The 26,343-nt window shown below is 43.5% G+C and overlaps 1 protein-coding gene across 2 annotated transcripts in view; it reads left to right on the top strand.

Annotated features, from left to right (window-relative positions):
• TRIO (trio Rho guanine nucleotide exchange factor) overlaps window positions 1-22,303 on the top strand; it is a 457,553-nt gene extending 435,250 nt beyond the window's left edge. Inside the window, exons 52-57 of one of the 2 annotated variants that reach the window (XM_075062686.1) lie at window positions 6,375-6,537; window positions 8,541-8,662; window positions 15,762-15,840; window positions 16,562-16,762; window positions 18,188-18,326; window positions 19,875-22,303. In XM_075062686.1, coding sequence (XP_074918787.1) covers window positions 6,375-6,537; window positions 8,541-8,662; window positions 15,762-15,840; window positions 16,562-16,762; window positions 18,188-18,326; window positions 19,875-20,417 — 1,247 coding nt within the window. In that variant the 3' untranslated portion in view covers window positions 20,418-22,303. Of the gene's footprint in view, window positions 1-6,374; window positions 6,538-8,540; window positions 8,663-15,761; window positions 15,841-16,561; window positions 16,763-18,187; window positions 18,327-19,874 lie in introns of those variants that run through there. The other variant, XM_075062687.1, reaches the window with a different exon arrangement.
• The last annotated feature ends 4,040 nt before the right edge of the window (window positions 22,304-26,343 follow it).

The following is a 26,343-nucleotide window of genomic DNA, read 5'->3' on the forward strand; positions in this document are numbered from 1 at the left end:
TTATTCTATCTACTACCCAAGATCCACAAACCCAGAAATCCTGGACACCCCATCATCTCGGGCATTGGCACTCTCACTGAAGAACTGTCTGGATATGTGGACTCTCTACTCAGACCCTATGCCACCAGCACTCCCAGCTATCTCAGTGACACCACTGATTTCTTGAGGAAACTACAATGCATTGGTGACCTTTCAGAAAACACCATCCTAGCCACCGTGGATGTAGAGGCTCTCTACACAAACATCCCACACACAGATGGAATACAAGCTGTCAGGAACAGTATCCCTAATGATGCCACAGCACAGCTGGCTGCTGAGCTTTGTGCCTTTATCCTCACACAAAATTATTTCAAATTTAATGACAATATATATCTCCAGATCAGTGGCACCGCTATGGGCACCCGCATGGCCCACGATATGCCAATATTTTTATGGCTGACCTGAAACAACACTTCCTCAGCTCTCGTCCACTCACCCCCCCTTCTCTACCGACGCTACATTGATGACATCTTCATCATCTGGGCCCATGGGAAGGTGGAAAAAATCCACCACGATTTCAACAGCTTCCACCCCACTATCAACCTCAGCCTGGACCAATCTACACGGGAGGTCCATTTCCTAGATACCACGGTGCAAAGAAGTGATGGTCACATTAACACCACCCTATACCGAAAACCTACCGACCACTATGCCTACCTTCATGCCTCCAGCTTCCAGTATTCATCCACAAAAGCTTCCAGTATTCATCCATGAAAGCTCATGCTCCAAAACGTCTGTTAGTCTATAAGGTGCCACAGGATTCTTTGCTTCTTTTACAGATCCAGACTGCTCATTGACTGAGTTACCAGAGACTCAACATAAGCTGACAGATACATTGCAAGCTTCTTCATCAGCCAAGATAGCACTACCTATTTATGCTGCCATCATGGCCCCAGCAAAAACCGTACGGCAGACTCCAGCCACAGCCCCACCTTCTTGTAAGTGATCTGACAAGAAGTACTATGTGCCTGCTAAAGGAGCTGAGTTTTTCTTTACCAACCCTGCTGCAAACTCATTGGTGATAGAGGCAGTTAATCAAAGGGGAAGCAACATCAAACCAAAACCACCCCCTGTAATAAAGATTGGAAACGCCTAGACCTCTTCAACGGGAAAGCCTGTTCATCAGCAACCCTCCAGTTTCACATAGCAAACTATTCTGTGTTACTGGCCAAGTAGACGCACATTTTTTTTCTCAGATGTCATCTTTTATTGGCCACATCCTAGCTAACAAAAAAGAACAATATAAAGCTGATATAACAAAAGGTTTCCTCATTGCCAAAACTGCCCTTCAGGCTTCTCTAGATTCTGCTGACACGGCACCTCACTCCATTGCCATCCATTGTCATGCGGAGGGCTTCATGGCTCCATCTCTCTAGCTTCCCCAGGGAAGTTCAGGTGACAGTGGAGAACTTATCTTTTGAGGGGCAAAAATTGTTTGCAGAGAGCACAAATGTCTCCTTGCGCACCTTGAAGGACTCCCATGTGACACAAAAAACACTTTTGGAATCTGTATCCCTGTGAACAAGAAAGAAACAGGGCAGATTCTACAATCAACGATTCCATCCTGCCCCGTACACTCAGCCTCAATGACCTTATGATTAGTGCCGCAAGCAGTGCCAGACAAGACTCCGTCAGACACAGGAGCAGTCGTCTACGTCTCAGCCATCCACTTCTGGGCAACATTTTGAAGCATGGATCAAGGACACGAGAGCCTCACATTCTCCACTTCCAGAGTCACCTTTAATTTCCAGCCCATCTGAAGACCACCTTACACCCTTTTACCCAGTCTGGAGAACCATCACCACAGACAAGTGAGTTCTGGAATTTACACCGAAGAGCTATTCCATTCCTTTTCTTTCCTTTCCATCTAACCACCCTCCTTCCCCGTCCCTCTTCAGGGACCCATTTCACGTGTACCTGTTACAGCAAGAAATACATCATCTCCTGCAATTAGTTGCTGTGGAACCAGTTCAGCACAGGGGTTGGAGGTTCTACTCTCATTACTTTCTCACTCTGAAGAAAACAGGTGGAAACATTCTGGACTTAGGCAAACTGAACAAGTTCTTGAGAACACAGCACTTCAAGATGGTAACCCTAGCATCTATAATTCTGGCATTGGAGAGAAAGGAGATTTGGTTCTCAGCCCTCGATCTGCAGGATGTTTACTTTCACGTCACTATCCACCTGGCGCACTGGAGATTCCTACGATTCACCTTGGGCAACCTATACTACTAATACAAGGTACTTCCCTTTAGCCTCTCTACGACTCCCAGACTTTTTTCAAAAGTACTGGCCATTGCAGCAGCACATCTTCTCAAGCAGAGTGTGACAATATTCCCTGTCTAGATGACTGCCATCTAAAAGCACTGACAAACGATGAGACAGTTCACGCCACTCATGCCACTCTAATCGTATTTACAAACCAACCTACGGAAATCCACCCTGACCCCAAACCAACAACTGGACTTTTATTGGGGCACACCTCAACTATGTCATGGCATCAGCACGGCTACCGCAACAACAGTTTCTTGCTTTAACAAACCTAATCACAGTAGTAAGACACAGCCCATAAATGTCCGCCAGAACGTGCCTACAACTTCTCGGACACGTGTCGGCTACCACGTTTGTCGTGAAACATGCTAGGCTGCATATGAGAGGTCTACAAACCTGGCTACACACTGTGTACATTCCTCACAGACACTTGATCAACAGACAGTTTACAGTGCCCAGCAGAGTGAAAGACTCGCGCACATAGTGGACAAAACAAACAAATGTCTGCTCAGGCCTTCCCTGCCAAACGGAAACCCCCTCAGTCACTATCATCATAGACACCTCACTGGTAGGATGGGGGTCACACTTAGCCGAGAACACCATCCAGGACCCAAGGTCCCTAGAGGAGTCAAATCTCCACATAAATCTACTGGAGCTCCAAGCATTTCCAAACACCTGCCATCACTTTCTCCCCTTGATCTGCAACAAAACTGTCCAGAATATTGTGTGCAGTTCTGGTGTCCCATGTTTAAGAAGGATGAATTCAAACTGGAACAGGTTCAGAGACGGGCTACTAGGATGATCCGAGGAATGGAAAACCTGCCTTATGAAAGGAGACTCAAAGAGCTTGGCTTGTTTAGCCTGGCCAAAAGAAGGCTGCGGGGGGATATGCTTGCTCTATATAAATATATCAGGGGGATTAACGTTAGGGAGGGAGAGGAATTATTTAAGTTTAGTACTAATGTAGGCACGAGGACGAATGGGTACAAACTGGATATTAGGAAGTTTAGACTTGAAATTAGACGAAGGTTTCTAACCATTAGGGGAGTGAAGTTCTGGAACAGCCTTCCGAGGGAAGTAGTGGGGGCAAAAGACTTATCTGGCTTTAAGATTAAGCTTGATAAGTATATGGAGGGGATGTTATGATGGGATAGTTTAATTTGGGCAATTGATCTTGGATTATCGGCAGATAAGTCTGCTCAATGGTCTGTGAGGGGATGTTGGATGGGATGGGAACTGAGTTACTGCAGAGAATTCTTTCTTGGGTGCTAGCTGGTGAGTCTTGCCCACATGCTCAGGGTTTAGCTGATCGCCATATTTGGGGTCGGGAAGGAATTTTCCTCCAGGGCGGATTGGCAGGGGCCCTGGAGGTTTTTCGCCTTCCTCTGCAGCGTGGGCATGGGTCGCTTGCTGGTGGATTCTCTGCAGCTTGAGGTCTTCAAACCACAATTTTGAGGACTTCAGTAACTCAGTCATGTGTTAGAGGTTGTTATAAAAGTGGATGGGTAGGGTTCTGTGGCCTGCTTCGTGCAGGAGGTCAGACTAGATGATCATATTGGTCCCTTCTGACCTACGAGTCTATGAGTCTATGAGATTCTCACAGACAGTTTGGCGACTGTTTTATATAACTCACCAAGGAGGGGGCCGATCTTACCTGCTCTACACAGAAGCAGTCGGCCTCTGGCAATGGTGCATCTCCAGCAATATACACATCACGGCATCCTACCTACCTGGAAACCAGAATGCCACAGCAGATGATTTCAGCAGGAACTTCTCACAGACGCATGGGTGAGAACTAGACCCACAGATTATATTCTGACAATGGGGATTCCCCTTAATAGACCTTTTCGCCATGACCCACAATGCCAAATGTCCACAATACTGTTCCCAAGCAGGACTGGGACACAACTCTCTCGGAGACGCCTTCCTCATCAGATGGGAGGCCCCACTCCTGTACGCCTTCCCCCTGACACCCCTGTTGAGTTGTGTCCTTCACAAGATCAGACAGGACAAATCCAGAGTCATCTTGATTGCACAACATGGCCCAGACAAACATGGTTCCCATACCTGACCCCAGTGGTGTCAGATCATGAACCCTTCCCCTCCTGCCTCACCTACTAACACAGGATACAGGACGCCTCTGTCACCCGAACATTCCAGCACTTCGTCTCAAGGCATGGCTAATCCAGGGATGACAGAACTCGAAACGTGCTGTTCCAAGGAGGTCCAAGACATTCTACTTAACAGCCGACATCTCTCCACATGAAAAACATACACACCCAAGTGGAAAAGATTCTCTATCTGGTGCCAAGACAAGCAAATCATTCCACAGTTGGCCCTGTTACCCACTATCCTTGATTACATATTCACATTCAAAAACTCTGGCCTATTGACTAGCTCACTCAGAGTGCATTTATCAGCCATCACCAGCTTTCATGACGAGGTGGACAGACTCACGGTCTTCACCCATCCACTGACTAAGCACTTTCTCAAGGGTATAGAGAACACTTACCCCACATTAACAGACCCGACCCCTACGTGGGACCTCAACCTTGTTCTCCATGCCCTCATGGGCAAATCCTTTGAACCGCTAGCGACCTGCTCATTCCTACACTTATCCATGAAGATCGCCTTCCTAGTAGCTATCACATCAGCACCTCACCTACCTTATACCACATTGCTCAAGGACAGTCATCCTTCTCCCACACCCTAAATTCATACCCAAGGTTGCCTCCCTCTTCCATCTCAATAAACCGATTTACTTACCTGTATTCTTTCCCAAGCCACATGCCAAAAACAGGGAGGCATCCCTTCACACTTTAAATATCCGCAGAGCTCTGGCATTCTATGTAGAGGGAACAAAAACACTCAGAAAATCATCCAGGCTATTCATATCCACAACAGAATGATCAAGAGGCCAAACCATTTCCAAACAGAGACTTTCTAAATAGATCTCTAATTGTATCAGAGCTATGGTGCCAAAATTACAAGCTACAAGCTCCTTCTGGACTTCGCACACACTCCACTAGAGCTATATTCACATCCATTATCTTTCTCAGACATGTATCTATCACTGATAGCAGCTGCCTAGGTATCACACCATATTTTCACCAAACACTATGCCCTGGAACAGCAGTCAGCTGCAGACGCTCACTTCAGTCTATCGGTGCTCTCCACTATACATACATCAACTGTGAAGCCCTTCCTCTCCACCAAGGGGCACTGCACTTCAGTCACCTAAAGTGGAGACCCACAGGGACACTCCTCAAAGAAGAAGAAGAGAAGGTTACTCACCTTGTGCAGGAACTGAGGTTCTTCGAGATGCGTTTCCCTCTGGACGCTCCATTACCCACCCTCCTCCCCTCTGCTTCAGAGTTCTGGCTTGATCCTCTGGAGTAGAGAAGGAACTGAGCGGCAGTTGGCTGCGCTCGTGGGGTAGCCACTCAGAGCGGCACAAGCTGGCTGCCGCGCATGCAGGACCAACCGGGGCGCCGCTTCCACAAGTCTCCAACTAGAAGTGCAAGGCACCTAAAGTGAAGCACCCACAGGGACAGCCATCTCGAAGAACCTCAGTTACTGCACAAGGTGAGTAACCTTCTCATCCCTTGGGCTTACTCAGGCTCATCCTGACATTAGATTGGACTTGGTTTCAGATGAATGGAGTTACATGTGCTAACGCTTCGTAAAAAAAAAAAAGAAAACCAAAACCTCAGCACGTCCATTTAGATCACTCGCTATAGCATTTACTCAGGAAACTCACCTCAGATAGTGCTTAGTTTTCAGTTAGATCTTTGTGGGTAGCATCAGGCATAAGAAGGGCAAAATGTTTTGCCCAAGTTCGTGCAGAGAATGGGTGACAAGGATTAGAACTCTGCAGAGTCCCAGTTGCTTGGTCTAACCACTTGACACTATAGGCTTCAATTGGACACGTGGAATAAGTATTTCAAGGAGAAAGGGAAGGCCCCAAACTTGTAAATACAGGGCTTTATCTTGGAATGATGAGAGGGCAAGATGAAAGGGGGGTAACTTCAGTCCACTTATTGTAATTTCTTTTCCTTTTCCAGTTCCCCCAGAGTTTATAATACCCTTGGGTGAGGTCACATGTGAGACAGGCGAGACCATCGTTTTTAGGTGTAAAGTCTGTGGTCGCCCGAAAGCTTCAGTAACTTGGAAGGGTCCTGATCATAACATCCTAAGCAATGACAGTCACTACAGCATTTTGTACAGGTACAGCAGTGTGTTCGCGTGTTTCAGCATTCTGAAGGAGAGAGTTCTGTGGAGAGAAGAATGACTTGTTTTCTTTGCAGTATGGAGCATTGTCTTCAGTCCCATTTCACTTTTTCCATTCCCTCCCCCAACCCCAAATAAATAAAAATGGAATACAAATTCCTGTGTGTACTTCGACTGCACATAATAGGCTTTAGCTGCCAATTCTCCAGTTTGCTAATAATGCAGAAATCATACAGTGTTGAGTGTGGATGAGTGTGTGTTTGTTTGACATTAGAGGTACCTTCACACATCTTGAACATATTAGGAATTAACCATAGTCTAAGCAAGCAGCATTAATGCAGGATTTGCTCTGGAGGAGGGACTGCAGGGAATTGTAATGGATTGTAGCTGACCTAAAGGTTTTGTGACGAAATGTTTCATGTCTTTGTGAAATTTCAGAGGGGTCACTGCTGGAGGGGCTCTGGCTCTTTATCTAAGCCAAAGGTCCCCAAATTGGGGCATGCCTCCTTAGAGGGGTGTGAAGGAACGTTTGGGAAGGCACAGCTGGGGCCCGGGCCAGCCTGCACAGGGGTAAGGGAGGGAGTGCCACTTATCTCTGCTCCTGGCTCGACCCTGGTTTCAGGCCCCATGGCCAGGCCCCAGCCATGGTGCCTTGGCTGCTGGCCTCACACCCAGGGCCCCAGCCAAGGCTCTGCTCTCAGCCCCTCACCCAGCTGTGGCCCCAGCCGCTGGCCTCTTTACCCCGTCCACGTATCTTCCCCTTTCTCCCCCAGTGCCCTCCCCCGTCCTGGTCCGGGAGGGGGTGATCAAGGTAAAAAGTTGGGGGACCATTGATCTAAGCATTGTTGATTTCAAAACAAGGGGTGAAAGTTTAAGGGATACCAATGTCAAATGTAGCCAATTTTGAAAAAATCAGTTAAAAGAAGTTTAAGATGCTGCCGCTGCTTAAGTCTTCTGGGCAATTGTTGTGGCTCCATCATACTTTCCTTACTGGTTGGTTGATTGTTTTCTTCTCCCTTGCTGCTGTTAGAGACCCACACCAATTGGGAGAACTGGCTAGCTGGTTACGCACAGAGTGCTGTCAAACATACAGCGTAAAAATCCTGAACAAACAGGGAGGAAATAATACTAGGTGTTCATTGAATAAGCTTTCAGTTATTGGAAACTTTAGTGGTACTTTCAATAATAGCAAGTAAAAAATTTGAATGCAGAAGTGAGATTTTCTGCTAGTTAGATGTTTGTCCTTTCCACCAAACACAATCTCTGCTCCAGAGAGTCATAAAGCTGGAATGGAAGGGGTTTTGCAGGGCTGAGGTTCATTGGCAGACCTGAATGAGAAGCTGATACAGTGCTGACACCTGACTGAAGCCATAGTTATTAGTACTCTATTTCATAGTCACCGAATTCACTTATTTTTGGTGACCTTTTTTAAAAAAAAAAAAATACTGAGGTGGTGATTGAATGAATTGAGAGTAAGACTAATTAAATGTTCCTAGTCCTTTTAAAAATCCAGGGTTTTCCTGACGCTAGATGGTCAAGCAAATGTTGTGGCAGAAAGTTTCATTATGTTTTAAGCAATTGGATGACACATAAATTTGTCTCGTGGCCAGCCTGGTGATGGTATGACAGCACAGTACTCCCGAGTGTGTGTACTGATCTCTCCGCCAGAGGAGGGCAGTATTATATGGTTCCATAGGGGACTCCCTGACACAAAAGTTGCTACAAAATGGAGGCTTCAGGCAGGAGAAAAGGGAAATTCTTGATCTTCAGGCACCAGAGGGCTTGCGAATGGGAGACCAGTTGGCAGATGAAGATTTGGACTCTAATGTGAATCTGCAAGATGTCATTCTGAAATGTTCAGAGCTGGGATGTACCATTATTTAGTGGAGTTGGTGTGTGTGTATTGTAAGAGTGCTGAATTTGAATGTAAGATGCGTTGAGAGCCGGAGACTTCTAAATAGGACATAGAACTCCCTGACTGATTCTAATGTGTTTTGCAGTGATTTAGGAGAGGCATCCTTGAAAATCATTGGTGTGACCACAGACGACGATGGTATCTATACCTGTATAGCTGCAAACGATATGGGTTCGGTTTCATCTTCAGCCAGTCTTCGAGTTTTAGGTGGGTTTATCTCAGTCTCTTTTCATCTGATAACATTACCAGCAATCTTGGGTTTCATAGTATGGGTATCCATTATCCACAGTATGTAGAAAACCGTGCCCTCTGAGTTCGTGAAATTTAGAAGTGATTTATGTCAATCCTGTTCATGGGACATGTGCCATTATGTGTGAATGAAGTAAAAATCGTAAATGAATCAAACTGTACCATAGAAAATCTATGAATAGAAATTCCATGCTCTAATAATAAGAATATAGCGGTAGGGATATATTACCGACCACCTGACCAGGATGGTGATAGTGACTGCGAAATGCTCAGGAAGATTAGAGAGGCTATTGAAATAATAATAATTGAAATAAACTCAATAATAATAATAGTAATAATAATAATAATAATGGGAGATTTCAATTATCTCCATATTGACTGGGTACATGTCACCTCAGGACGGGATGCAGAGATAAAAATTTCTTGACACCTTAAATGGCTGCTTCTTGGAGCAGCTGGTGTCCTGGAACCCACCAGAGCAGAGGCAATTCTTAATCTAGTCCTGAGTAGAGCACAGGATCTGGTCCAAGAGGTGAATACCACTTGGTAATAGTGACCATAATATAATTAAATTTAACATCCCTGTGGCAGGAAAAACACTACAGCAGCCCAACACTGTAGCATTTAATTTCAGAAAGGGGAACTACACAAAACTGAGGTACACTGCCAAAAGTAAAATCTCTGCAAGCTGCATGGAAACTTTTTAAAGACACCATAATAGAGGCGCAACTTAAATGTATACCCCCAAGTTAAAAAACATAGTGAACCAAAAAAGAGCCACTGGGGCTGAACAACAAAGCCAAAGAAGCAGTGAGAGGCAAAAAGGCACCCTTTAAAAAGTGGAAGTTAAATCCTAGTGAGGAAAATAGAAAGGAGCATAAACCCTGGCAAATGAAGTGTAAAAAATACAAATTAAGGAAGACCAAAAAAAGAATTTGAGGAACAGTTAGCCAAGACTCAAAAAGATAATAGCAAAGTATTTTTGTAAGTACACAAAGCCAGGAAGCCTGGTAAACAACAGTGGCGGGCACTGGAAAACCAAGTGTGCTAAAGGAGCACTCCAAGCGATGATAAGGCCATTGCGGAGAACTAAATAAATCTTTGCACGGTCTTCAACAACTGAGGACGTGAAGAAGATTCCCAAACCTGAACCATTCTTTTTAGGTGAAGATCTGAGGAACTGTCACAGATAGCGTATCATTAGAAGATGGTTGGAACAATTGATAAATTAAACAGCAATAAGTCACCAGACAGATGGGTATCCCCAAGAGTTCTGAAGGAACTCAAAGTGAAATTGTTAGAACTACTAACTGGTCTGTAACCTACATTTTAATCAGGTTATGTACAGATGACTGGAGATAGCTAATGTGATGCCAATTTAAAAGATCCAGAGTGATCCCGGCAATTACAAGCCTTAAGCCTGATCAGTACCAGGCAAACTGGTTGAAACTATAATAAGAATAATATTTGTCAGACCATATAGATGAACATAATTTGGTTGAGAAGAGTCACCATGGCTTAGTAAAGAGAAATCATGTTTACTATCTACTAGAATCTTTGAGGGAGTCACAAGCATGGAAATCAAGGACCAGTGAATTAAGTGTACGTAATTTTCAGAAGGCCTTTTGACAAGGTCCCTCACCAAAGGCCTCCTATGCAAATAAGCTGTCACGGAATAGAGGAAGGTTCCTCATGATTGGTAACATGAATTAAAAGATAGGAAAACAAAGGTAGTTATAAATGGTCAGTTTCAGAATAGAAGAGGGTAGTAGTAGTGTCTCCCAGGGGTCTGTCGTGGGATCCAGTCCTATTTAAATATTAAAATGATCTGGAAGAGGTAAATAGGAGGTGGCAAAGATTTGCAGGATGATACAGAATTACTAAAGATAGTTAAGACCCAGTCAGACTGCGAAGAGCTACAAAAGGATCTCTCAAACTGAGTGACTGGAGCAACAAAATGGCAGATGAAATTTAATTTGTTGATAAATTTGCAAAGTAAATGCACATTGGAAAGCAAAATCCGCCAACTATACATATAAAATTGCGGTCTAAATTAGCTTTACCACTCAAGAAAGAGATTGTGGGTCATTGTGGATAGTTCTCTGAAAACATCACTTCAAGTGCAGTGACTAGTCAAAAAGGAACGGAATGGTGGAATCATTAATAAAGGGATAGATAATAGGACAGAAAATATCATGTTGCCTCTGTATAAATCCATGGTACATCCACATCTTGAATACTGTGTGCAGATGTGGTTGCCCCATCTCAAAAAAAAGATATATTGGAATTGGAAAAAGTTCAGAGAGGGTCAACAGAAATGATTAGGGATATGGAACAGTTTCCATATGAAGCGAGAGTAATAAGACTGGGACTTTTTAGCTTGGAAAAGAGAGAGCCATGGGGAGATATGATTTGAGGTCTATAAAATCATGACTGGTGTAGAGAAAGTAGATAAGGAAGTGTTGTTTCTCATAACACAAGAACTAGGGGTCACCAAATGAAATGAATAGGCAGCATGTTTAAAACAAAAAAGTATTTCTTCACACAACGCACAGTCAACCTGTGGATTTCCTTGCCAGAGGATGTTGTGAAGGCCAAGACCATAACAGAATTAAAAAAAAAATAGATGAATTCATGGAGAATAGGTCCATCAATGGCTGTTAGCCAGGATGGGCAGGGATGGTGTCCCTAGCTTCTGTTTGCCAGAAGCTGGGAATGGGAGACAGGGAATGGATTACCTGTTCTGTTCATTCCCTCGGGGGCACCTGGCTCTGGCCACTGTCAGAAGACAGGATATTGGGCTAGATGGACCTTTGATCTGAACCAGTAGGGTCATTCTTATATTCCTTCGCCAGTAGCCTCAGCAAGGCTGGACAGATGTCAGAAGTGAATTAGTTTGGGGCACCCACATTTAGTAATCCTGTGTGGGGAGAGTTCAGTTTACTCATTACCTGGGTGGCTCCCAGCTTGGCCCAGTGAGTCAGGAATCTTTTAGTGGTTTTCTTGTCACAGTTGGCAGTCACAGTGGCTACCAGTAGCAGCTGAGATCTGTATTGAAATCACATTTTTTAAATCTGTATTCTTAATGCTGTTTTGGGGGGGAAAATGTCATCTCAGAATTTCTCAAACGCACAAGAGATCAAACACTAGTGACATGTACCCTTAGAACTCTTTTTCAAAGCTCTTTCACTCTAAACAAGGAAGTCCAAATGCTTAGTGGCACATATTTCTTTGTCTCCCTGTTTCTCAGATCCAAAAACCACACAATCCTCCTACTGGGCCCGTCTAACACTTTAAAGCTGTATCTTACTTCAGGATCTGAAATAAAGCAGATTTTTTAAAACATGTATGTGGGGGAATAAAGGAACACTACCAACGTAAAAATGGCTGCTTTACTCGAGGATCTTTTACCTGCTATAGCTACATGTCACTGTTTAAGATGAGAATATAATAGTTCCAGTGTTTTGCTAATATAATTCCCCTTTTTTAAAATGGGCCTTCCACCCAGCAGTAGGGAAGCGACAGACATTTTAAAAACATGAAAAATAAAGTAAGGTGGTAAAACAAAAACTGGTAGGTGATTTGGGCAGGTGATGTACCTGAAACTACTTGTCATTTTTTTAAATTGTCAAGGTCATGTTTTGTCATTGATTGGATTAATGCAAACCTCTATAGATGCCCATTCTGTGCTCTGTCCATTCCATAAAATAAAACACAAAATGAAATACAACAAAGGACTGCTCGTCCTACTCTTGACACATGTGCCAGCCAATATGCGGACAATAGAATAGACTCGGGCTTTCCCAAAGCCTGTGAGAAAAAAAAGAGTGTTGTAGAGTTTTGTAGAGTATCTGGAAGCTTAAGTTTAGGCTCTGAACAGGGGTGAAAGTAACTTAAAGGATTTACTGGTACTCCGGAGTCCTTAGGATGGGGCAGGGTCTCAACCGGAAGAGGTGGGGCCTTTACATCCCCAGGCACTTTAAATCAGGATTTAAAGGGCCCAGGGCTGGGGCTGTGGTAGCCTCAGCTGGGAGCCCCGGGCCCTTAAATTACCGTGGAAGCAGGCCCTAGCCTCTGGCAGAGCTTTAAAGGGCCCAGACCTCCACTGCAGTAGCGGCAGCTGGGAGCCCCTGCCCCTTTAAATCACTGCCAGAGTCCCCCACCGCTACCCCAGGACTCCAGCAGCGGGGATCAGGCAGTGATTTAAAGGGCCTTGGAGGGTAGTGGCAGTGGGAGTCCTGAGCCCTTTTAAATCGCCACCTGAGTTGCGCTGCCGGAGCCCCGGGGTAGCAGCGGCAGCCGGGGGGTCAGACGGTGATTTAAAGGGCCTGGTGCTCTGGCTACCGCTACCACGCCGAGCCCTTTAAATCATCCCTGGAGCCCTGCTGCCGGAGCCCTGGGATAGCAGCAGCGGTGCTCCAGCAGCAAGTTAAAGGGCCTGGGGCAGTAGCGGCGGCGGAGCCTCTGGCCCTTTAAATGGCTGCCCGAGCCCCTCCACCACTTCCCCAGGGCTTTGGCAGCAGGGCTTTGGTGTCAATTTAAAGGGCTTGGGGCTCTGGCAGCTGCTGGGAGCCCCAGGCCCTTTAAATTGCTGCCAGAGGAAGCTGATCCGCCCTGGTACGGTGCACCGACGTACTTTCACCTCTGGCTCTGAAATAAGTGACCACTTAGATAACCAAGTCTTGAACCATTTAGGGTTTTATAGGCAACACCACCACCTCTTAGAATTCTGCTCTGAATTGTATTGGCAACCAATGCCGATCCCATAACGTGTGCTCCTGATACATAACTCCTTTCAATAAACCAGTCAAGGCATTTTGCACTAGCTTCAGGACTGAAATAGTTTGTGTATGTAGCCCAATGTTGAGTGTATTGCAGCAGCCTGGTTTTGAGGTGATAATGAGGTGGGCATAATTGGGGCAGGCTAGTTCCTCATTGGAAAGGAAAGTCCTGCTTTTCTCACTAGGACTCTTGGCCATAGTTAAGGCTACATTTAAGCATTCGTATTTTTAGTAAAAGTCATGGGCAGTAAACAAAAATTCACAGCCCATGACCTGTCCATGACTTGTATTATATACCCCTGACTAAATCTTGGGAGTGCTGCGGGTGCTTGGGAGGGGGCCTGCAGGTGCTCGGGAGGGCAGCGCAAGTGCTCTGAGGGGCACTGTGGGTGGTCGCGTGGAGCAGCCCGGGACCCCCGCTGATGCTAAGGGAGATGGGGGCATTGGCAGGCTCCCTGTCCGGCTTCTCAGAAGCGGCAACATGTCCCTAAGCTCCTAGCTCCAAACACTGCCAGCTCCACAGCTCCCATTGGCTGGGAACTGTGGCCAGTGGGAGCTGTGGGGGCAGAGGCAGCGCGTGGAGCTAGGAGCTGATGGAGGGACATGTTACTGCTTCTTGAAAGTTCCCCCAAGGTAAGCGCTGCCTAGAGCCCTCACCCCCTCCCATGCCCCAGCCCTTATCCCCCTCCTGAACTCCTGCTGCTGCTATGGGGAGGAAGGGGATGGTGGCCCGAGACTGCCCCAGTAGCAGATGATGCAACTGGCCCACGGGTTGCCTGAGCTGCTCCGGCAGGCCTGGAGCCAGCTGCACCAGCTGCTCAGAAGTCACGGAAAGTCACAAAACCCATGTTTGGTACTTGGGCATGATGGAGGAGCCCAGGATCTAACAACACACCTAAGTTACATACCTGTATTTATAAATGGCAGTTGCATTCCCTTGATAAAGGACCCCAATATACATTCCACCTATTCTGGCTGCTTCTTCAAACCCACCAAGATTATGTCACACTTGTCCAAATAAGTCACAGCCCAGCTAGCCCTTATCCAAGCTTGAAATTATATATTAAATAGATTTTACTCCACTGTTCTGTCAGCATACTTGAGTGCACTGCAGCCAATGTTGCCTCACTCGTGCTTCCAGCCACTTCATTTTCAATTCATTTGTGGGAACGCATCCTCAGCACAGAGGAATGATAGCCCACAGTTATCTTCTGGGCTCTTGGAGAGATTAAAACAGAGCCACTCAAGAACAGTTCCACTCGCCCCTGCCTGGATGTGTAAGCCAATAAAAGAAGCTTCATAAGCAATGGTATCAAAAGCTGCTGCAGATTAAAAAAAAATTAGTGTGGAAATGTCATCTATTTATTTACAGTTAGAATAAAATCAGAAATTGCACTGGTTGCACTTCCTATCCCACACTGTGGTGTAATCAGGGTCAAGGAAATCTTAGAACTCAAGGAACTGCTAGTATCCCTGCCACAACTTTCTTGATGACCTTGCCCAAAAATGGGAGACTGGATACCAGTTGACAGTAAGCCAGATGGCAATATTAAGCATTGGTTTCTGGACCATTAGCCTCACAGTGACAGCCAGCATCCCTATTCCTCCTCAGCTTGTTGAAGGGAAATGCTGACAGTCTCAATAAACAGGGTCCTCAGTGCCTCTTCTTATTACACTTCACCAGCCCATAAAGACAAAATTCCAACTCCTAGGTTGTAGGACAGAGCACCTGTATTTCTGCAGGGCCACAGCATGTGACCTTAAAATCTGTCACAGTTCTTCAGACTCATGTGAGACTTCAGTCACCAGCCCTGTAGCCAACTTCTTGCATCATCTGTTTTTCAAGTTACTTATGTGACGACCTGTAGGACAAAGCCAGAGGAGAAGGGCATTTACAGGGCATTAGAATTTTTTTCTCCATTATGAAAATGAAGTCCTACCAAACCACAAGTGGTCAATGAGAAGAGCAACCTTATCCCTGAAGGGTGCCTGAAAATCACTGACGCCACAGAAACAGGCCTGTTGCCCTTCCAGGATGTAATGCATCCCAATTCAAACCAAAAAGGACAATGGTCAGTCTGTGATGGAGGAGTATTCATCCCTCCAAAATCCACTCCCAAATAATGCATGATTTCCAGAGTTTGTCCAGCCTATAGCCATCTGAAACAGTCCCATGGTTGTCATGGCAGTTGTGAAATTCTGAGGCGTATCCCTTTTTAATATGGCTGAAAATATTTTTTTGTACTAGAAATAATTCTACTTGTCTTTCCTTTAAGGTCCTGGAAGTGATGGGATCATGGTAATCTGGAAAGACAACTTTGATTCCGTGTACAGTGAAGTGGCCGAACTTGGCAGGTATGACTTACTCATGCCATTTAACTGTGAAGGTTGGAAAATTCAGCCAGTGTGTATGTTAGTCTCTGAAAGGTGGAAGAGAAATGTCAAATTAGGACATTGGTTCAGATTATTTCTTTATGAAATCTTCTTGAAATTTGCAATTATTTCTCACAATGATCAATTGTTGGAGTCAAAAACAGAACATAGAATTGCTCACCCTGTGAAGAAAAAGTAACATAATGCTAAAATTCTGCCATAACTAAATGACGTAGCTTAAATACAAAAGCATTTTGTTTATGCTGAAATTTTACTCATGGGCTAAATTAGAGGGTGTATGCAGTGCATGTGTTTTATGAAAAATTGTGCAAGTTCTCCAAATGATTGTACATAAGTGCTCCATAAGATTGTACAGCACTTCCTTAAGTTAAGTATCTTAGTTTTTCCAACAAAATCCATTTGCATTACTTAGTCGTAGTACCCTAGAAAACAGATACAATTCTGATATTTTTACTTTTCTGGAAATTTTTAAAAGGATTTTTGGTAACAGCTAATTAGTTATCAAGAACAGTTTGCTAGACTATTAATAATATTAAAAGTCTTTGAATGTAGTCAAACTACTCTACTCTACTCATGTCCTATTGGATATAGCCATAACATTTGTCCTAATACAATTGTGTACAGTTTATGGCCCTTTAGTACTGCCCTCAGCCAGTTCTTTTCCTTTTTAATTGTTTTTCAGGGGCAGGTTTTCTGTTGTTAAGAAATGTGATCAGAAGGGAACCAAGAGAGCAGTGGCCACTAAGTTTGTGAACAAGAAGTTGATGAAACGAGACCAGGTTACCCATGAACTCGGAATCATGCAGAACCTCCAGCATCCCCAGCTCATTGGCCTTCTAGATACCTTTGAGACTTCCACCAGCTACATCCTAGTATTAGAGATGTGTGTGGGCTCTAAGTAACATCATGTTATGTATATGTGTAATCTTCATGCAACTGATTTCTTATGCCTGGGTATTGTAGTAGGGTTTGTGAATTATTTTGGGGAAGTTTAGGATTTCACAGAACATCTAGAGTGCTTACATAAAGTCCTGGAGCTCTCACATTCTGTTTTTAGAGATGGCAATTCTGAAATGTTCTGCCTGTCCATAATGGAAAGCAGAGACCCTGGCTGTTCACAAGAACCAGTTCCCCCAAGTAAAATGTCCTGTAAAGAAGTTTGCATTGGAAGGGTTTGGTAAGGAGGATCATTGCAATGCAGAACTGACCCTCTTAACAGCCTCCCTCTGAAATTGTGTAAGTGGCTTTGGATGTGGTGAGAATAAGAGTGAGATGTGGATGGAGTAAATGTTCTAAAATGCTGATGTGCCTGGACTTCTCTTCTCATCTCATCTTCATATGTTGTTCCTCTCTTCCTGAAGCTGCAGTCTACTACATTTCAATGTAAGCTGTACTGGGTGGTGAAAGAGGAAGTTCTTTCATAGCATCCTAATTAGGTCAACAATTCTATGCTTCCCTGTTCAGCACCCCTCCACCCTCCATCTCATGCTCATAAGGTTTTTTCTTCCGTATAAATGCAGCACAAGCATTAAAGGTTCCATCTGTACGTATGTTGACACACTGTTCAAAGAGATTCAAAATGCATGTTCTCCACATGTCTAACATGAACATGGTGCTTAAGACTTTCAAAAGAGACTAATGGTTTTTGGTGCTTCAGCAGGTTATGAAAATCAGGCATCTTGAATGTTAGTGTCTCAGACTGGGCACCAAAAATGGAGGCACCATAATATTTTTATTACACTGTTGTGAGCTGCTTTCTGGGTTATCTTTATAGGTCTCTGTAGTAGAAAGTCAGTAGATTTAAAACTGTGTGAAATACATCAGGTGTCTTCAGTAATTAAACTGGAATTGGGATTTGCTGTGTTGCCTCAGTATAGGTTCAGTTGAATAAAACCATCCGGTCTAGAGCAGTGTTCTTGCACTGCATGTATTCTACTCGTATTTTTTAAAATTCACAATGGAAGGAATGTACACATCAAAAATAACTAGTGTTGCACAGTTTTATAGCATTTCTTTTATCTGGCAAAATAGTGCCTTTCCTTCTTTAGTGGTCCCCTTCTAAGATATGCTTCAGAATCTTAATCCTCACTTAACGGTGCTACATGATTAATGCAGACAGATTAATCCCATTAAACTCCTAATGAGTGATGGCAGCCAGGGTTCACAAATAGTGAATTAATTGATGCTGTTGGTGAAGATAAGAACAGTTTAACTTGAAAATGCTTTTGAAACTTTAAAATGAGCAGATATATTTTTAAATGTTGCTGTTTTAGTGTTGATATGAAATGTAACTCTTGTACTTCAATAGGGCTGACCAGGGTCGCCTTCTAGACTGTGTTGTGCGATGGGGAAACCTCACTGAAGGGAAGATCAGGCTCTATCTGGGAGAGATTCTGGAAGCTGTACAGTATCTTCACAACTGCAGAGTAGCACACCTGGACCTAAAGGTAAGGGTGCAGATGGTACTCCTGGAGTGTTACCAGAAGAGACTGCGAATTCTGGGGTGCAGCTGCATGCTACAGACAATCTGGGGTCTCCTAGCAATGGTTTCCTAGAATGGCCATTGAGAGCCATGCAGCCTTTGCCTTGAGCCATGGAATGCTCCATCCAAGATTACATGAAGTGGTGGGAATTGCCTCCTGCCCATGCACTCCAAACTACTTTCTGTCACTGAAGCAGAAAGTCTTAACTTCCTCTGCATCTTCTTATTTTGCTTGTTAGCTGTTCGTGTTCGCCCTTGTTAGATTTTGTGTAATACATTGTTGATTTGTTTGCTTGGTTTTTGCCTGGGGAATTTGCTCTATAGATCATTTTCTCCACTTGAAACAACAGAATCTGTTGTGCAAATTGGGTTCAAGGATTGCTTTTCTTGTGGCTCCAAATTCTCCTTTTCTATTTTTTTATACTCTGTTTGAGGTGCTTGGATGAAGGGCTTCTGCTGGATCCTTGTTTCATCCATCTGGGTCTTAATGTTTGTATCTGATCGAGTTTGATGGAAAAAGTCTTGAGGGTTTCAAGATGGATTTAAAGCTTGTTACTGGCCCTTCCTCCCACCCAATCTTGGTTTAGATGGGGAAATCCGGTGCCAAGAGATCCTCTGTGCAAGCAGGGTCTGTTAGGCAGCAAGGGGCCTTGGAGTCAGTTCTGCAGATTTATTCTTGATATGAAAAGAAGAGTTAAAAAGAGGCAGTAACATCATGCCCCAGATTCCCACTCATCTTCAAAAAAATTAATTTAAAAAATGGGCTTGATCTATGGCTGTTGTGGACCCAAAAAGTCAGAGCTTTCTAGTTGTTTCTGGGTTTGTATGGCATGTATATAGCAGCTGAATTCAAGAGTGGAGGGTCTACTTGCAATCCAGTTACAGGTAAGTAACTTTTTTCTTTAATTCAAAATACAATAAAAATTCCACCTTCCCTCATTGCTTTTAGGAGGTGCTTGTAAGAGTTCCTGTGGTTTCCACAGAGTGGCTCTAAAAGACTAATTTTAAACTTCAGCTCAGTTCAACTGCCTCTATATTGTAAAATAAATGGCAACCCAAGGACATGTAAATGTTAAAGGACTCCTTTATGTTGGGAAAAAAAATTAATTTGCTACTCCAGTCTTCAAATATGTGCTATTTATTGTTTTTCTGTGTCAGAAGACAAGTAGTCAATGAGTGTTCTATACAGGGTTCCAGTTTTTCTGTGGAGCTCTGCAGAACTCTTATTGTGAGTTTTTGCCAACTTAGGCAGGACTGTTTCATGACTGTATCATAACCTAAAACTTGATGATCACATGTTGCAAGATGCTGCAGACTGTTGCAGGATTGTTTGAAGAGCTTGATAGAATGGTGTAGGAGCTTTATGGAGCTAACCATGGTAATCCACCAGCTTGTAAATGTTTGCTGTGCTCACCCATTGACCCCACTGTTTGGGAAGCAGTAAACTAGGGCTTTAGATGTGTGCTAGACTTATTTGAAAAATGGATATGATTTTTCTCTTTGTATTTTCTAGCCTGAAAACATTCTGGTGGATCAGAGCTCAGCTAAGCCAACAATAAAACTGGCTGACTTTGGAGATGCCGTCCAGCTCAATACCACCTATTATATCCACCAGTTACTTGGAAACCCAGAGTTTGCAGCTCCTGAAATTATCCTCGGAAATCCTATCTCCCTCACCTCAGATGTTTGGAGCATTGGAGTGCTCACATATGTCCTTCTCAGTGGCGTCTCTCCTTTCCTGGATGAAAGTGTAGAGGAAACTTGCCTGAATGTTTGCCGCTTAGACTTTAGTTTCCCAGATGACTACTTCAAAGGAGTTAGCCAAAAGGCCAAAGATTTTGTATGTTTCCTACTTCAGGATGACCCAGCTAAGCGTCCTTCTGCTGCATTGGCCCTTCAAGAGCAATGGCTGCAGCTGGGGAATAGCAAAAATGTTGACAGCATTGACATATCCAGACTGACTTCGTTCATTGAGCGGCGAAAACACCAGAATGATGTTCGACCCATTCGTAGCATTAAAAACTTCTTACAGAGCAGGCTCTTGCCAAGAGTTTGACCTCGCTTGAAATTCTCTCTCATTCTCTTTCACCTGCCAATCAGACTGGAGATAGAAATCTCCTGCCAATCAGCTGTTGACTTGAATTTTGGAGGAAAAAACAAATGGAGCCAATCAGCTGCTAGAATGTTCGTGTGAAAATGCATTCCAAGTAAACCTGCACACTTGGACTAGCAACGCAAACTACGCTGAGGTGGAGGCCTATAGCATTGTACTCTGTGAAAGGCAGTCAAGAGCGTTACAGTAACAGTATTTTATTCAGGTTTCTGCAAAAAAAAAACAAAAAAACACTTTTTTAAAAAACAGATGAATAGAATTTTGCAAATGAACTGATCTATCATTTTCAAGATTTGTTCAAGGAAATAGATGCCTATGTTCAAAGCACTGGTATTAACGTACAAACAAAGACAAATATCAAATCACACCTGGAGAAGACTCACCACATTGGCTGCCCTTTGATATGGCCTCCATTGATGTCTGTTTTTCACTTGGTCCTAGAGCTTTCCAGTTGCCTCACCTGTATGTATCTCACATTGTAGTGCACTGAGATCAGACTCTGCTTTTAAGTGCATCCAACCTCAAATTTTTTGCATACAAATAGAATGAATCGTTTTGCTCTGATAAAATGTAGGCCTTACTTGTATATAGACTGTTACCTGCCTTCAGTCTGTAATTTTTCTCCCCCTCTCCCTCCTCCCTAAATGGTGGTATACCACTGTGCGGGTCTTCAGTTCAGGTCAGCCCTCGCTGTCCCATTCGAAAAGGATTTTGGGTTGGTGCCCAGCCTGCCAGTCTGATTGTCGAGCAGTATGCAGCAGGATGAAAATACTGTAAATGCACTCATTGGGGATTTTGTTTGATTTCATATCATGTGCAATGTTGTGGCTTTAACATTTTATGCAACTATTTATGAGGATCTCTGTTGTAACTGTAATAAATATATAGAAAAAGCACATACCTAGTACGGCGAGCTTTATGGTTTTGTTTGTGAGTTTGGGGTGTCTGGGCAGGTGAGGGAGGGAATATTCTATCACACTGTCGTTATTAGTTTAAGATGAGATTTTAGCTAACAACTTAGTAAAGAATCTAGTGAGTTTTAAGGATTGTAAATAAATGAATTAGATATTCATAACCCAGATCACAAACTGGATAAGAAATAGGGTGACTTTTTTAAAAATTTATTATTATATTATTCAAAATGCCAAAGTATTACTTTCCCTTAATCAGTCTCAACATTTACTACTTTTTAGAATTTTCAAATCTGCGTTTACTGCTTTCTTACAATAACTGAATGAATTTTTTGCTCTTTGGTGAAGAAATACATCCAAGCAGTAGTGGTTGTAAGACCTGACACGTAATGTAATTGTGTCTTATGTAACTGTTTTTAAGATTGAGGTAATATTAACGTGTGATGAAATATTTAAAAAGACAGAGATGGTTTTCTGTGCATCAGGAAGTTCACATGGATATGTTGTCGTCTATGTTTCTCTGTGCAAAATGCCATGTTTAAATAAGGAAACTAAGCCTGCAACCCACACTAGTTAGATATATGGGTCTTAAGCCATAAACTGGCTTTGGTTAGTTTTAAGCTTTGCCGCTTCCATTGTATTCTATTTATTCCTTTTTGTTTGTTTTTTGTTTGTTTTGTAAAGTTGTACAGAAACTTTTTAAAAGAAAATTGAATTCAAAACTGGATGTGTATTCGTAACAACCTCATAACATCTTGTTCGTGTTTATTTTCCTTTATTATTTCAGTTAAATTTTTACTTTTTTTTGCATGTATATTTCTTTGTACAGTGACGTTATGTGTTTAAACAGTATGATGTGATGTAAATATTTTATTTTGCCATCAGTTATTTTAAAAAAAATTAAACATATTTGACATATTTGTCTGATCTCTCTTGTTTTAAGACATTATGATCTAGGTCTTCCTATATTTCAGTGGTGCTCTGCACTGAAGCTATGGCAATAGTTCACTGCTATAGAATGATATTTAAATTGCCTATTTTAAAAGCCGGGAGTATGCCTCACAAAATACCGTTTGCCCCTTACTTATAGGTATTGAGTACTTTGCGGTACCCTAGTCTTCCTGCGTGATTGGATAATTTGATTAGCTACCCTTCTGGGACCTGTATGTCACTGCATTGTACACCTTTAGAGCAACTGTGGATACAACAGTTGCAGCCAGACTTCACCCAATTAAAGGCCATGTTGCCAATTTATCAAGAAACCAAAGAACCAAAACGAAATCATATAAAATGGAATATGTTCCAGTCACCCTTATATTTAATCTGGAGCATGCTACCCATGAGGAAAAATCATTTTCATCTAAGGATGGTTTCATTATTGCTGATATAACTCATCTAGATCCTTCAAGGGATTCAGGTAGAAAGCTTCTGAATATATACATTTCTTGTCCTTACCTTAGTTGCAATTCAAAAATGAATTTAAAGATCAGTAACTCAATATGTTGCACTCCTGCATATCAGTGCACTGAATTCCTGATTTTCAGAATTGTCTATTGTCCAGCTTCAAAAACCAGTTGTTTCTCTCTCTTCCCTGCACCCACTTCCCTTCCCAGCACAACTTGCCGTGGAAATCCCAGAGATAAAAATACAGACTATTCAGAGATCTATCTGAAAGGGGAAACGGCCTGAAGTCTCCTCTATGGTATGAAAATGAAATACCCCATCCCAACCTGTTGTTTCTATTAGAAACACTCAAGCTCCTTGTTGCTCTGTGATTACGCACCTGCCCCTTTTCTTGTTGAGCCGGAAAATGGATTAGGCCTGGCAATAAACCCCAATGGGGCAGATGATTAACCCAAGTAGAGTATGTGTAGACATTACTCACCTTGTGAGTTTCAGTGACAAAAATGTGTTCCTTTCAATTAATATTAGTGGCAGAGATTTTGTGGATGCCCGTGTCCTGCTCTGGGACTCTGCACAAATTTGGGTGCTCAATATTATTATTTTTTTTTTTTTTTTTACGAAGAGAACATTAGTTTGTACCCCAGTCCCCTGCGCACTTTGAAGTCTGAGCGCTCCAAGAGGGTTGTTTAAGGCTATTCAATAGGAATTTTCAGATGTGCTCAGAGGTCCCCCAGGCACACATTTACCCAAGTTTTGCGGTCAGAGGTGTGATTATAGCAGGAGTAGACGTGATCTAGCTAGCTCGAATAACAAAAGCTGTGAAGCCTATACAGCATGGCCTGTACAAGCCCGGGTCCTGAACTCAAGTGCACGCTGCTGCGGTTTCACTGCTATTGTTATTTGAACTAACTAGATCAAAGCTATGTTGGGTATGACTACGCTTGTTGCAGGCAGACCTCTGATTACAGTGCAGATGCACCCTTGATCCCAAAGTAGCACAATTAAACCCATAGGGGCAAGTTAAGCTACTTAGACACCAGCACTCATTGGCCGGTTTGCAGACAACATGCCTGGAAATAGCCCACTGCAACCTGACTCAAAGGAAAAAGGCCAAGACTTTGGATGAGAGCAGCTAATATGGGGCTTACGACTAGGGCAGTGGTTCTCAAAGCCAGTCCACCACTTGTTCAGGGAAAGCCCCTGGCAGGCTGCGCCGGTTTGTTTACTTGCTGGGTCCGCAGGTTCAGCCGATCACGGCTCCCACTGGCCACAGTTGGCCACTCCAGGCCAATGGGGGCTGTTGGAAGCGGCACGGGCCGAGGGATGTGCTGGCTAGGAACAGGGGTCTGGAAGAGGGTGCACTTTGAGGTTTCCATTTCTGAGTAGGTGCCGTACCAATCTCTGGCTATAAGTATAATCTCTAGATGTATTTTGACAGAAAGGAGGAGGTAGGCAAGACTTCCTTGGTATAGAAGCGGTGGAGTGCCATTACTTCCAGAACACCATTTGTGAGCCTGTGGAACCTTCCTTGACTTCACTGAGGCACATTGAGTCTGTTCCTCGGGATTACATCTTTAAAGTCTTCATGCATCTTTGTGATAAGCCGCAGGGATAAAAAATATTGTGAACCCATCAGATGAAGGTGGTGAGGAGGGGAGTGCTGATGTGCACAAGCGTAGGAAGGGAGTAACAAAAACAGCTGGCTGGAGGGAGGTCAAGCACCACAGCCTGCAAATCCCAGGCAGCAGTCCATCAGAGAGAGGCAGACAGCCAATCACTTTCCTAGTGAATGAAAAATGAGTAGCAGGCATGGTACTATGCTGCTCTGTGGTCAGTGCAGGATGATGTGGCATTGAGTGAGTCCAGTTAATGGGAAGCCAATGCCAGGGGAAGGCAGCAATGGTATTAAAGTGAAGTCAGTTGCTGCTGTTTTATGGATGGATGCCAAAAAAGAACTCCATTTTGAATTTCTATAGGTTATGCCGGTGGTGGAACTAGTGAGATGCCCCTCCCTTCCATCATCTCCACTCCAGGAAGTGATCTAAGCCTCACATACTCTTCTTGTATATGTAGAGCAATGGAAGCCCCTCAGTAATTTTTATACTTAATATTCATTATTAACTTACTTATTACAGGGAAGGGGTTGAGTTTAGGGGTAAGCATATAGGTGTAGGATTCTGTATTTGCCCAGACCAAGAGTTTTGCCAAAGCTGCTGCTCCATCCCTTAGATAAATAACACCGGCATAACTTCTGAATGAACCTGCACTGCAGCTAAGGTAAAGAGTGTCTGATGAACGGTTGCCAACCTGTAGAGCAGAGGTTCTCGACCTTGGAGCAGTAACCAGGAGACACAGCTCATCCTGCTTTTCCCATCTTTTTAAGGAAGAAGGGGCTTGCATCCAGGTGGGAGAGGGGCTGTCCGGAGATGCAGCTCGTCCATATTGTTAACCTTTGTTCCTGATATCCAGGCTTCATAATTCTTTGCAATGTGGTAGGCGTGTCGGGGGAATGACACATCTGGTTTCCATCTTTAGGGTTTCCTTGATATGCCGCGGCATGTTCAGGTGATTATCCCCATTTCTGTATCTGGCCTGGTTTGAAAAGTTTATAATCGTTTATGTTTTCCTTAGGCATTTTAGCCGCCCTTGCTAAGGGTCACTGAGTGTTGCTCAGTTCATATAATGTACTGGTCTTCAAGATGCTGCTACAAGGCAGGCCTTTCAAATTTTTCTAAGAAGGCCTCAGTGTATTCACCTGCCTTGTAGGTGGGAATTTATAGTGAATCGGTGGAACAATTCATTGGACGAAGAGGTGTTAGGCATTGCTGGAGGGCTGCCTGCCTGCCCAAGTCAATTTCATTGCTTTCTTTCTTTTTCCTTCTTTTCCTCTGTTTTTGTGTTTTCGTTTCGTTGGTAGGGCCGCATCTTTGCTTCTTTTCTCTTTTATGGCGCCTGTTTTAGTTTTTCTTCTCTTGCTCTCAGCTCCACTCCTTTTTCTCTTATTTCTATTTCTTTGTTTTTCTCCATGTCCAGTTTGTGATGTGCATCTTGATTTGTTCCGTGTGTTCGGGCAGTCCTTGGTAGTCATGGTTCTGCTTTTTGTGTTGGGGCACCTCTGGTGTTTATTGCTTGAACTGCTGCTTCTCTGTTGCTTCGTTGGGTTTGCTTAGCAACAGAGTTTATTCTATTTTCCTAGCTACTCAACGGTAAGTAAAAGAATTACTTTAAAACAAAAAAAAGCCTTTATATTTGCAATTGTTACTGCTGGAGTCTGTTGCTGTCACTTAAGCCTGCATTTTTGTTTAACAAAGACACCTCGTCAACCTTAATGTCCTTGCCTTCAGGCATCTCTAATGCACAACCAGAAAGGGAACAAGGAAAAAAAAATTTCTCTGGTTGTGTTTAAAACCTCTTCCTGTTTCAACAGCTAGCGAGAGAGAAAGAATATAATAATCTTCTGAGCTTTTGGATTCTTATCCACCATGCACACATGTATAGTATTCTTTTCCCAGTCTGACCTTGGTCCAAAAAAATGACGGTACTAAGCATGAATT

Source organism: Chelonoidis abingdonii, chromosome 2, assembly GCF_003597395.2.
Source record: "Chelonoidis abingdonii isolate Lonesome George chromosome 2, CheloAbing_2.0, whole genome shotgun sequence".
NCBI classification, from domain to species: domain Eukaryota; kingdom Metazoa; phylum Chordata; order Testudines; family Testudinidae; genus Chelonoidis; species Chelonoidis abingdonii.